The following is a 13875-nucleotide window of genomic DNA, read 5'->3' as shown; positions in this document are numbered from 1 at the left end:
TTAATAATACTAAAAAAAATAATTAATGAAAAAAATTATCTAATCTAAGCAGTCAAACAACGAGTAGTTGTCAATCATAATCAATCCCCGGCAACGGCGCCAAAAACTTGGTGCGGAATTTATAACCCACAAACTAACCGGCAAGTGTATCGGGTCATACTAAGTAGTACCTCAAATGAATGAGGGTCGATCCCACAAGAATTGATGGATCAATCAACAATGATTGATTAATTTACTTAGTTAGACAAATGGAAAATGGTGTTTGAAGGTTCAAAATCATTAAACAGTAAATTCAGAATATTAGAAAGCAAGCAGTAAATTGACGTGAATAACATATGAGAGGACAGTTAAGGCTTCAGAGTTATCTATTTTCCGGATTGACTTTTCTTGCTAACTATTTTAATCATGCAAGATTTAATTCATGGCAAACTATATGTGACTAAACCTAATTCCTTAGACCTTTTTAGTCTCCTCTAACTCTCATCAACCGCCAATTCCTTGGTCACTTAATTCCAATTAGAGGGTAAAGTTTAATTCTAGTTATATGCCACAAAAACCCTAATTACCCAAATATAAGAGGATTATATGTCACGTATCCCGTTAAGTCCAAATAATTAGAATTTAAGAGAATATGTTTTCAAGCTGTTGTTCAAGTAAAGAGCTTTTCCAAGTTATACAAGAACTCAATTAGAACAAGGGTCATACTTCCGTTCCACCCAAATTCATAAAATAAAGAACGAAAACAATTCTTGAAATATAAATCAGTACATAAATTAAAATAGAAAAATAATAGTATCAATCCATACAATAGACAGAGCTCCTAACCTTAAGAGTAGAGGTTTAGTTGCTCATGGTGCAGAGAGAAAACTAGGATTCAGGTAAACTGTAAAGTGCGGAATGAGGTAAGAGAAGAGAGGAGCCCGAAGCGCTTATTCTTTTCCCTTTTATATCTAATCCTAATTAATGTAAAATATATTTCCTAAAACTAAAATAATATCTTTTTCTATTTTAAAATAAAATACAAATTTAATCAAAATTAATTAAACTATGCGTGTAGCCTTTGAAAGAAGATTGGGGACCACTGGTATTATTAGTGACGTGTACCCCGATATACTCGGAAACAAGATCAGAATCAAAATCGACCTTAAGATCTGGAAATAAGATCAAAGCCACGTAGCTGACAAAACCATTCACAAGTCAAACACTATCCCCTGAACGTTATCCACAATAGCGGAACTCACTACCTAAGCCAATAATACTGGAACAAACAAACAGAAGAGAGCACCTCACTCGTCTATAAAACAAAACTAACTAGCCCTGGAGAAAATAGGTCACACAACTCGATCTAGTTTATTATCTTTACTTCTTATAAGTCACATACTTACTTGAGCGTTGGAGTGCTTTTTGCAGGTGCTCCCGCCGCCGTGTTTCAGAGTGCCGAGGTCTTATCGCATTGCTGTCCCTGGACTATGGAAAGCTCAGCCTGAGAACCAAGCAACTGTTCGGGAAGCGACAAACCTCGGTCCATTCAGGACGGAACATTTGGCGCCCACCGTGGGGCTCGAAGAGTCGATCTAACCCCACTATTTCTTCTATATCGCACTTTGTGTTTCTCTTTTGCGCAGGGTTTCTCAACCTTCCAACATGGCCGATAACGAAGTTCCCAAACTCACTCAAGCCAAGCTCATGGCCCAGATGGCCGAGCTACAAGTGGAAGTCCGAAGACTTGTTGAGCTGACTACCCAAAGCAGTGCCAACAAGCGTGAGGAGGGTGGTTCCAAGGGCCCCGCCTAGGGCAACACATACCTATTAAGTGTCAACCCGCCGAAGGAAAAGCTGACCTTAGACAACCCATTCTCTGAGGAAATCACAAACTACCAGATGCCAAAGAATTTTACACTGTCTTCTTCCCTTGAGCCATATAAGGGGATTGGTGACCCCCAGGCTCACATTAAAAATTTCCAGTCCATGACATTTTTTAACGGCCCTAACAAAGAGCCTGTGCTTTACAGGGCTTTCCCTACTTACCTCGACGGTGCTACATTACTTTAGTTTTCAAAATTACCTGCAGGGTCAATCTCTTCATTCGAAGAACTAGCGAAGTCCTTCATCGACTACTTCGCAGCAGCACGGATATACGTGCATGGATCAAATTATCTCGGAACCATCCGCCAAGGTCCACATGAAAGCTTAAAAGATTACATGACCAGATTTGCAGAAGCCACCATGGAGATACCAGATCTGGACCCTGCTGTTCACCTACACGCCCTTAAGGCCGGCCTCAAACCCGAAAAAGTTCAGGGAAATGATCGCGGTAACTAAGCCAAAGACGTTAGAGGAGTTTTGGGAAAAGGCGGCCGGACAGATGAAGATTGAAGAGCTCCGTGAAGCCGAAAGAACAGAAAGAAGGAAAGCCAGACGAGAGGAAAGTAGAACAATAAGGTCGGCCGACAACAAAGACTCCAGGAAACCATTCAAGCTCACCCCGAAGTTCGACAACTACACCAGATTCAACACAAAGAGGGAAAAAATAATTAAAGAGATACTCAACTCTAAAATCATAAAACATCCAGCAAGAGCAGGGAGCTACCAAGATCAGAGATTTGTGGACAGAAGCAAACATTGTGCTTTTCATAAAAAATATGGACATACAATCGACGAATGCATGATAGCGAAGGACTTGTTAGAAAGATTAGGTCGGCAAGGCCTCTTGGACAAATACATTGAAGGAAGAAAGCATAAGGAAAACAGCCGGGATCGAGAAGTGCGTCAACAAACCTCGGGAAGCAAGGAAGGCAATAAATGGCCGAACAATACCCCACCAAAGGGGGTCATAAATTGCATATCCGGAGGATTCGCCGGGGGAGGTGAAACAACCTCGGCACGAAAGTAAAGTTACCGCGCGATGCTAGCAATCGAAGGAACAGTACCACGAAGCAACAATGACATATCTGATCTCAAAATCATTTTCAGTCAGGAAGATGTATCCTCGACCACTCCAAATTTAGACGACCCAGTGGTAATCTCCATCCAAATAGGCGAACTATTGGTAAGAAAAGTCTTTTTGGACCCAGGTAATAGCGCCGATGTCCTTTTTTACTCAACTTTTCTAAAAATGAAAATATCTGAAAAACTCATGCAACCCTCATCCGGAGAATTGGTCGGATTCTCTGGAGAAAGAGTTCCAATTAAGGGTTACATATGGTTAAAAACGATGATGGGAGAACCCCGTTGTCACGAACCGTCGACATACAATATCTTATAGTTGATTGCCTCAGTCCTTACAATATTATTCTCGGAAGACCTGCTCTAAACATGTTCAGGGCAGTAGTATCCACTTTTCATCTAAGTGTTAAATTTCAGGCAGAAGACGGCAAGATAGCGACACTCTACTCAGACCGCCAACAAGCTCGACAATGCTACAATGCAAGTCTAAAGAAGTAAGCTGCAGGACAAGAATTCCAACAAGAAGTCAAAGCAATTCACAGCACAAACGAGGTACTGTCCCTAGCAGATCTTGACCCTCGAGGGGACACCCAAGAAAGGCCCCAACCAGCAGACGAGCTCCAGAAAGCCCCACTGACATCAAAACCTGAGCAGGTCACATATATTGGCCAAGCACTCCAAGGACAAGAAAGATCAGAGCTCATAAAAGTGTTACAAGCCAACGCTTACCTATTCGCCTGGACCCCGGCGGATATGCCAGGTATAGACCCAAACGTCATTTGTCACAAGCTCGCCACTAACAGGACGATCTGACCTATAGCTCAAAAGAATAGGAATCTCATAGCAGAAAAGTCAAAGGCGGCCCTAGAGGAAACCAGGAAACTCCTCAGTGCCAACTTCATCAAAGAGATCCGCTTTACCACATGGCTGTCAAATGTGGTAATGGTAAGGAAAAATTCAAGTAAATGGCGCATGTGCGTCGACTTCACAGATCTGAACAAAGCATGCCCTAAAGATGCATACCCTTTACCATGCATTGACAAACTAGTAGACAGTGCATCTGGTTTCAAAAGCTTAAGCTTCATGGATGCATATTCTGGCTACAACTAGATCCTCATGCATCCAGAAGACCAAAGCAAGACAGCATTTATAACTGAACATGGAAATTTTTGTTATAGAGTGATGCCATTTGGTCTAAAGAATGCAGGTGCGACATACCAACGACTCATGGACAAGGTTTTTCGTCATCAGATAGGTCAAAATATGGAAATCTACGTGGATGATATGGTCGCCAAGACCACCCAAGAAAGATCACACTGCGAGGACCTTAGGGAGGTATTCAAACAGATCCGAGCATACAAAATGAGATTAAACCCGGAAAAATGTGTCTTTGGGGTACAAAGAGGCAAGTTCCTCGGATTTATGTTGACCTCGCGAGGAATCGAAGTAAATCCCAAAAAATGTGATGCAATACTTAACATGGCGAGCCCTAAAGCGATGAAAGAGGTACAGCAATTAGCAGGAAGAGTAGCTGCTCTATCACGATTCTTGCCAGCAGTATCAAGCCGATCATACCACTTCTTCAAGACGATATCAAAGAATAAGAAAATCGAGTGGACAAAAGAATGCGAGACAGCATTCACCGAGCTCAAAGCCATCTTATCATCACCACAGGTGTTATAAAGACCAGAAGTCGGTAAACCTTTATACTTGTATTTATCCGTTTCCAATTATTCTATAAGCTCGGCTCTTGTCATTGAGACAGGAAAAATGCAAAAGCCAGTATACTTCGTCAGCAGAGTCATGCAATCAACAGAACAACGGTACCCGAGAATAGAACAGCTGGCCTTAACACTAGTAAAAACAGTAAGAAGAATCAGGCACTATTTTTAGAGCCACACAATAATTGTAAGAACGAACCAACCGTTAAGGAAAATACTAACAAAACCTGAACTGGTCGGACGATTGACCAAGTGGTCCATCGAGCTCTCTGAGTTTGATATTCAATTCCAACCAAGGGCGGCCTTGAAGGTACAGATCCTCGCAGACTTTGTTTTTGAGCTCACACCTGACAAGCACCACCACAACAAGGTCTGGGAGTTACACATCGACGAGGCATCAGGCCGAGAAGGAAGCGGGGCCGGGGTAATCCTGAAAGAAGGAGACACGGTTATAGCCGAACACTCACTCTAATTCCATTTCTCGGCAAGCAACAATCAGACAGAGTATGAGGCACTCATAGCGGGACTCAAGCTCACCCTCAACCTCCAAGCACATAACCTAACAGTACATTGCGATTCCCTCTTGGTGGTTCAACAAATCCGAGGAGAATTTCAGGTAAAGGATCCCTTGCTAGAGCGGTATTGGCTCATAGCAAAGGATCTCATTTCAAAATTCAGTTCATTCATCATATTGCATGTGCATAGAGAAAATAACGTTAGGGCAGATATATTGTCTAAGCTCGCCGCCACTAGGGCGGATACACAAACATCGATATTATCACAACTTACACTTAAAAAGCCTAGCATTGAACTATTAGCAATAACAAGCATTAACCACCTCCACGACTGGAGAACACCTTTCCTTGAGTACATTAATGCAGGTATCATACCCAGAGACGAGCCTAACCCACAACATTTCAGACGAAAAGCAAGTCTCTACACAAACATAGGAGGAAAACTCTACAAGCGCGGTTTCTCACAACCACTGCTAAAATGCCTAAATAAAGATGAAGCAAAAGAAGTAATGGACGAAATTCATGAGGGCATATGTGAAAACCACATCGGCGGACAAGCTCTTGCCGCGAAGATCATCTGAACAGGATACTACTGGCCGACCATAAAGAGGGATTGCATAACAAAGGTCAAGACATGTGACAACTGTCAGAAGCATGCCACCATATCTATGAAACCAGCCGAGGTATTGCACAGCATGGAGATAAGTTGGCCCTTCAGCAGATGAGGGCTCGATATCCTCGGCCCATTTCCAGTAGCGCCAGGCCAGGTAAAATTTCTTTTGGTATCAGTAGACTATTTCTCAAAATAGATAGAAGCACAACCATTAGCGAGAATAACTGCCAAAAAGGTACGATCTTTCATATGGAAAAACATCATCTGCCGATTTGGAATACCAAAAGAAATAATAACAGACAACAGAAGACAATTTACAGATAACAAAGTCGTATTATTTCTTAAAAATTTTAACATACAGCATCATTTTAGCTTGGTCAAACACTCACAAACCAATGGGCAGGCCGAAGCTGCTAACAAGGTTATATTGCAGGCAATAAAGAAAAAACTCAATAACGCGAAAGGAGAATGGGCGGAGTTAATTCTAGAAATACTTTGGAGTTACAACAAAACAATACAATCCACCACGGGCGAGACACCCTTCAAACTAGTCTATGGGTCAGAAGCACTAATCCCTATTGAGGTCGGCATTCCTATGCTGAGAGCCGAGCTATATGATGAACAACACAATACAAACGTAAGAAATACCAAGCTTGATCTAAGCGAAGAAGACAGGGAAATTGCAGCAATCAAGTAGAAAGCTAAAAAGCAGTTAGCTTAAAAAAAGCACAATGCTAGAGTAGTACCGAGGATATTCGGTGAAGGAGACCTAGTCCTCAGAAAAACAAAGGAAGCAAGGCGACCTCCTTCACACAAAAAGCTCTCCGCCAACTGAGAAGGACAATTTCAGGTGGCAAAAGTACTCGGCCTGGGGGCTTATCAGCTCCAAACACTACACGGCGAACCAGTATCAGGAAACTGGAATGTATCTTCTTTGAAAATCTACATATCATAATTTGTACAAATCCGGGAATGAAGGTACTCTTTTTCCCCCTTTAGAGGTTTTTTCCCATATATATCAGGGTTTTACCTAAGGAGGGTTTTAATGAGGCCAGACGCAAAAAAAGTAATATCATCCAACATAAACAATAAGTTATAAACACCGATCTACTTCTATTTTCTTAATGCTATTTAAAGAGCATCTATCCAAACAAGTCATGCTTGTATACATATCAAAATATTCAAAGTCAAGGCCAATCACAAATCTAGCCAAAACAAACCAAGTATCATCAAAAAGTCTAACAAAACAAGCAAAATACATACAAAATAAATAACAAAAGTTAAGAAGAGGGGACGTTCTCATCATGGTCTTCCACAGTCCCATCTACCACAAGTTTCCCATCAATAACAACCTTTGTCACGTCCAGTCGAGCACAATCAAACTCAGGAACCAAAACAGCAACCTGACTAACAGCTCGGTCAAAACTGGAGGAGAACATCTCCATCCCCAATTCCTCCAGTTCATGGACCCTAGAAGTTAGCTGACCCTTAGCCAGGTCACTATCTTTTATATCAGCTTGAAGAAGCCGAATTTGATCCCTGAGACGAGTAACCTCATCCTCAGACAACCTCATCCTCGCCGTTACATCCACAATCACATCATCTTTTTCTTTCAAAGACTTCTCCATTACAGCATCCTTGTCCTTCAGCAACCTCTCTAGCTCAGCAACTCTCCCCATGGCAGTCTGCTGCTCAGCCCCAATTAATTCAGCGGTGCGACCAACGCACATGAGACGCAACGTAACAATCTACAAATGGCAACACAAACAATATGAACAAAAACAACAAATACAGAAGGAAAAGAACACCACTCAAATACATAAATGAACCAACCTGGATGAACTTCCCCATACCCTCCATACTGATGCGGCGTGTCATGAGCATATCACCAGGGTATTGGGAAACCTTGTCTGAGAGCTCGGTAATGGGAAACTGCTCACTCTACAGAGAATGAAAGCTTGAACCAGCAATAAAACCATGAAGATTCTTCTGCCGATCAAAAACAGACTTGCTACCCCCAACCACTTCTTTGTCACACTCAGATATAACTTCTAATGACTTATCACCATCGTCTCTTTGTCTCTTATGCGAAGAGGCCGGTCGTGCAGTTGATTGAGCAGCATCCCCACCACCCTCCTTTGGCATCCCAGAACCACCAGCATCCTTTTCCCTTTTCTTCTTCAAAAAGGATTGAAATCGAGAGGGGTCAAGAAGAGGAACTCGTTCACCTACACAGAGCGACAACAATCAGAATAAACAAAGCATGTGAGAAATAAACACAACATAGCCAAACGTTACCTATATATGATTTTAAACCCTCCATATCCCCTGAATCGTAATAACGAAGCAAATCAGGAATAGACAAGCACACCCCATCAGCAAAACTCTCCACCAAAAAATCTATCAACCACTCCTCTTCCTCACTCCATTCGACAGCCTCAAGAATCTGACACGGTTTTGAGCACCAGTACAGCGGAAACCTCTCTATCAACTCGTCGTCCAAATAGAAAGGATACTTGGCCTCCACCGACCACACTTTCACAAATAACAACTTACAATTTTTGAAAGAGGATTTATAGAGCAGAAAGAAGGAACCTCCAGGAAAACTACTCAAACATACCAACAACCCTTTTCAAACCCTTTTGGACTGAAATAAAGAAAAAAATACAGCAAGTGAACAAGGAACAGAGAGGAAGCTCATTAAGAATTGGAAAGCGCATAGAAATTCCCACGAATTAGGATGTAACTGTGAAGGTGCGCAATTCAGCTGAGTCAGAACATCACACTCAAACGAGGAAAATGGAAACTTAACACGAAGCTCAGAAAGACAAGGTGCGTAAAAATAGAAATACTGCTAATCCTCCCTTCTCTCACAAACCCTATCCTCACCAGAACAGGGGAGAAACTCAACGATCACACCTGAACCTTCTTTCACAACATTCAAACCCCAAAGTTCGCGTATCGAATCAATACCGACAAATGATGAGGAACGAGTCCTCACGTCATCATGTACCCAGTAATAAGGATCATCCTTATTTTCTTTAACCACCTTCTCTTTCTCTTTCTTTCTCGCCATTTCAAAAGGAAGAATAGAAGAAAAGAAATGACTAAGGTAAAAAAGACAAACCTTTAGAAGTCATGGTAAAAATCAGCCAGCAACAGGAATTTGAAACAGCAATGTAAGTTCCAAAACGAAGAAATGATATTATTGCAAGCCCACTAACTTAGTGGGTAATTCAACTCATAACCACTAAGGGCGTGAAAAACCAAAACGGCAACAAGGTTCATTTAACGTGGCACGTATCACAAGAAAAGAATCAACGGCAGAGTCCCTCAAACTTCTTCCAAATTCTTTTCCAACAAGTCTTCACAACACAAAGAAAGCCCAACAAAAAAAAACCCACACGAAAACAAACACATAAGAAGGCGACTATTATGAAGCTCTCCTACCATTTTCACATAATGCTATCCGAGCTTGGGGGCTGATGAGCGGATAATTTATACGCTTTTTGGCATTGTTTTTAGTATGTTTTTAGTAGAATCTAGTTACTTTTAGGGATGTTTTCCTTAGTTTTTATGTTAAATTCACATTTCTGGACTTTACTATGAGTTTGTGTGTTTTTCTGTGATTTCAGGTATTTTCTGGCTGAAATTGAGGGACTTGAGCAGAAATCAGATTCAGAGGTTGAAGAAGGACTGCTGACGCTGTTGGATTCTGACCTCCCTGCGCTCAAAATGGATTTTCTGGAGCTACAGAACTCAAAATGGCGCGCTTCCAATTGCGTTGGAAAGTAGACATCCAGGGCTTTCCAGCAATATAAAAGTCCATACTTTTGCCAAGAATAGATGATGCAAACTGGCGTTCAACGCCAGCTCTCTGCCCAATTCTGGCGTCCAGCGCCAGAAAAGGATCCAAAACCAGAGTTGAACGCCCAAACTGGCACAAATGCTGGCGTTCAACTCCAAGAAGGACCTCTACACGTGCAACACTCAAGCTCAGCCCAAGCACACACCAAGTGGGCCCCGGAAGTGGATTTATGCATCAATTACTTACTTCTGTAAACCCTAGTAGCTAGTTTATTATAAATAGGACTTTTTACTATTGTACTAGATATCTTTGGACGCCTGGTTCTTAGATCAGAGGGGCTGGCCATTCGGCCATGCCTGGACCTTTCACTTATGTATTTTCAAACAGTAGAGTTTCTACACTCCATAGATTAAGGTGTGGAGCTTTGCTGTTCCTCAAAGATTAATGCAAAGTACTACTGTTTTTCTATTCAATTCATCTTATTTCGCTTCTAAGATATTCATTCCACTTCAACCTGAATGTGATGAACGTGACAATCATCATCATTCCCCATGAACGCGTGCCTGACAACCACTTCCGTTCTACTTTCGATTGAATGAGTGTCTCTTAGATCTCTTAATCAGAATCTTCGTGGTGTAAGCTAGAATGATGGCGGCATTCAAGAGAATCCGAAAAGTCTAAACCTTGTCTGTGGTATTCCGAGTAGGATTCAATGATTGAATGACTGTGAAGAGCTTCAAACTCGCGAGTTCTGGGCGTTAGTGACAGACGCAAAAGGAGGGTGAATCCTATTCCAGCATGATCGAGAACCGACAGATGAATTGCCGTGCCATGACAGGGTGCGTTGACCATTTTCACTGAGAGGAGGGGATGTAGCCACTGACAACGGTGATGCCCTTGCATAAAGCCAGCCATGGAAAGGAGTAAGACTGATTGGATGAAGACAGCAGGAAAGCAGAGGTTCAGAGGAACGAGTGCATCTCCATACGCTTATCTGAAATTCTCACCAATGATTTACATAAGTATTTCTATCCTTCTTTTATTACTACATTTCGAAAACTCTATAACTATTTTTTATCCGCCTGACTGAGATTTACAAGGTGACCATAGCTTGCTTCATACCAACAATCTCCATGGGATCGACCCTTACTCACGTAAGGTTTATTACTTGGACGACCCAGTGCACTTGCTGGTTAGTTGTATCGAAGTTGTGACAAATTATGAATTGAGATTAGAGCACCAAGCCTTTGGAGCCATTACCAGAGATCACAATTTCGTGCACCAAGTTTTTGGCGCCGTTGCCGGGGATTGTTTGAGTTTTCGGCAAGCTTTTGGTCCGGTAACATCAGTGCCAAGTTTGATCCGGCAACAACACCAAGTTTTTGGCGCCGTTGCCGGGGATTGTTCGAGTTTGGACAACTGACGGTTCATCTTGTTGCTCAGATTGGGTAACTCTCTTTTCGTTTTCTTTTTCAAAAATTTTCAAAAATAATTCAAAATTTTCTCACCTGTTTTTGAAAAAAATTTTTATTCAAAATTTTTAAGAATGAATTCTAGTGTTTCATGAAGCATGTGAAGCGTGGCTGGCTGTAAAGCCATGTCTAAATTCTTGGACTGAGGCTTCCAAACCATCAGCATAGAGGCAAGTTACTTTGATAAGTAATGAGCAGTATATTCTGATATCTTTCTAAAGCTTGGCTGGCCATTGGCCATGTCTAGTGTTTTGGACCGGAGCTTTCATTGAAAGCTTGGCTGGCTAGTGAGCCATGTCTAATTCCTGGACCGAAGCTTTAGACTAAGAATGCAAGATTCCTGGAATTCATGTTTAAGATTTTGGAATCCTTATTTTCATTTTTCACAAAAATTTTCGAAAAAATCCAAAAAAATTTAGAAAATCAAAAAAAAAATCAAAAATATTTTTGTGTTTCTTGTTTGAGTCTTGAGTCATATCATAAGTTTGGTGTCAATTGCATATGCATCTCACATTTTTCGAAAATATCATGCATTCATTGTGTTCTTCATGATCTTCAAGTTGTTCTTGGTAAGTCTTCTTGTTTGATCTTTGCTTTTGCATGTTTTGTGTCTTTTCTTGTTTTTCATATGCATTCTTGAATTCTTAGTGTCTAAGCATTAAAGAATTCTAAGTTTGGTGTCTTGCATGTTTTCTTTGCATTAAAAAATTTTTCAAAAATATGTTCTTGGTGTTCATCTTGACATTCAAAGTGTTCTTGGTGTTCATCTTGACATTCATAGCATTCTTGCATGCATTCATGTTTTGATCCATAACTTTCATGCATTGCATCATTTTTCTTGTTTTTCTCTTTCATCATAAAAATTCAAAAATCAAAAAACTATCTTCACCTTTTTCTCCTCATCAAATTCGAAAATTTGAATTGACTTTTTCAAAATTTTTAAAATTTAGTTATTTCTTATGAGTCAAATCAAATTTTCAATTTGAAAATCTTATCTTTTTCAAAAATCAAATCTTTTTCATTTTTCTTAGTTATTTTCGAAAATTTTTAAAATGTTTTTCAAAAATCTTTTTTTTTATTTTATATCATAATTTTCGAAAATAACAATAAAAATTAATGTTTTGATTCAAAAATTTGAAGTTTGTTACTTACTTGTTAAGAAAGATTCAAACTTTAAGTTCTAGAATCATATTTTATGATTTCTTGTATTGTGATTTTAAAAATCAAATCTTTTTCAAAACTAATTTCAAAAATATCTTCTTATCTTATCTTTTTCAAAAATTTGATTTCAAAATATCTTTTCTAACTTCTTATCTCCTTATCTTTTCAAAATTGATTTTCAAAATTTGTTTTAACTAACTAACTAACTAACTAACTTTTTGTTTGTTTCTTATCTTTTTCAAAACTACCTAACTAACTCTCTCTCTAATTTTCGAAAATATCTTCCCCCTTTTTCAAAATTTCTTTTTAATTAACTAATTATTTTAATTTTGTATTTTAATTTTCGAAAAACCACTAACCTTTTTCAAAAACTATTTTCGAAAATCACTAACTCTTTTTCAAAAATTATTTTCGAAAATCCCCCCCTCTCTCATCTCCTTCTATTTATTTATTCATCTACTAACATCTCTTCCTCACATCACTCACCAAATTCGAACCCCCTCTTCCATCTGTGTTCGAATTTCTTCTTTTTCTCTTCTTCTACTAACAATAAGGAACCTCTTTACTGTGACATAGAGGATTCCTCTTCTTTTCTTGTTTTCTTCTCTTTCTTATGAGCAGGAACAAGGAAAAAGGCATTTTTGTTGAAGCTGATCCAGAACCTGAAAGGACTCTGAAGAGAAAACTGAGAGAAGCTAAATTACAATAATCCAGAGACAACTTGATTGAAAATTTCGAACAAGTAAAGGAGATGGCAGCCAAACCCAACAACAATGCAAGGAGAATGCTTGGTGACTTTACTGTACCAAATTCCAATTTACATGGAAGAAGCATCTCCATTCCTACCATTGGAGCAAACAATTTTGAGCAGAAACCTCAGCTAGTTTCTCTAATGCAACAAAACTGCAAGTTTCATGGACTTCCATCTGAAGATCCTTTTCAGTTCTTAACTGAATTCTTGCAGATATGTGATACTGTAAAGACTAATGGAGTAGATCCTGAAGTCTACAGGCTCATGCTTTTCCCTTTTGCTGTAAGAGACAGAGCTAGACTCTGGTTGGATTCTCAACCTAAGGATAGCCTGAACTCATGGGATAAGCTGGTCAAGGCTTTCTTAGCCAAGTTCTTTCCTCCTCAAAAGCTTAGTAAGATTAGAGTGGATGTTCAAACCTTCAAACAAAAAGATGGTGAATCCCTCTATGAAGCTTGGGAGAGATACAAAGGACTGACCAAAAAGTGTCCTACTGACATGCTTTCAGAATGGACCATCCTGGATATATTCTATGATGGTTTATCTGAGCTATCAAAGATGTCATTGGACACTTCTACAGGTGGATCCATGCACCTAAAGAAAACGCCTGCAGAAGCTCAAGAACTCATTGACATGGTTGCTAATAACCAGTTCATGTACACTTCTGAGAGGAATCCTGTGAGTAATGGGACGCCTATGAAGAAGGGAGTTCTTGAAATTGATACTCTGAATGCCATATTGGCTCAGAATAAAATATTGACTCAGCAAGTCAATATGATTTCTCAGAGTCTGAATGGAATGCAAGCTGCATCCAACAGTACTCAAGAGGCACCTTCTGAAGAAGAGGCCTATGATCCTGAGAACCCTGCAATAGCAGAGGTAAATTAC

General features: G+C 40.0%; 1 protein-coding gene and 1 non-coding gene across 2 annotated transcripts; one reads left to right on the top strand and one right to left on the bottom strand.

Moving 5' to 3' along the window:
• Window positions 1–3201: 3201 nt before the first annotated feature.
• Window positions 3202–5763, top strand: LOC112756531 (uncharacterized). Its single transcript, XM_025805152.1, has 4 exons — window positions 3202–3440; window positions 4125–4620; window positions 4840–5091; window positions 5167–5763. The coding sequence occupies exons 1-4, from the start codon at window positions 3202–3204 to the stop codon at window positions 5761–5763; spliced, it is 1584 nt and encodes a 527-aa protein (XP_025660937.1).
• A 7620-nt stretch (window positions 5764–13383) lies between these two features.
• LOC112760248 (small nucleolar RNA R71) lies at window positions 13384–13490 on the bottom strand. Its single transcript, XR_003180698.1, has one exon. It is a non-coding gene; the product is annotated as a small nucleolar RNA R71 (small nucleolar RNA).
• Window positions 13491–13875: the final 385 nt, after the last annotated feature.

The sequence above is a fragment of the Arachis hypogaea genome, chromosome 16, assembly GCF_003086295.3.
Source record: "Arachis hypogaea cultivar Tifrunner chromosome 16, arahy.Tifrunner.gnm2.J5K5, whole genome shotgun sequence".
NCBI lineage: Eukaryota > Viridiplantae > Streptophyta > Magnoliopsida > Fabales > Fabaceae > Arachis > Arachis hypogaea.
This window is presented reverse-complemented; position numbering and strand designations above follow the sequence as displayed.

Coding starts and splice junctions, on each gene's coding strand:
- LOC112756531 (XM_025805152.1), top strand. CDS start 3,202: ATGGTTAAAAACGATGATGGGAGAACCCCGTTGTCACGAACCGTCGAC. Junction 3,441..4,124: donor TACAATGCAAGTCTAAAGAA/GTAAGCTGCAGG, acceptor TTTTTGTTATAG/AGTGATGCCATTTGGTCTAA. Junction 4,621..4,839: donor CCATCTTATCATCACCACAG/GTGTTATAAAGA, acceptor CACTATTTTTAG/AGCCACACAATAATTGTAAG.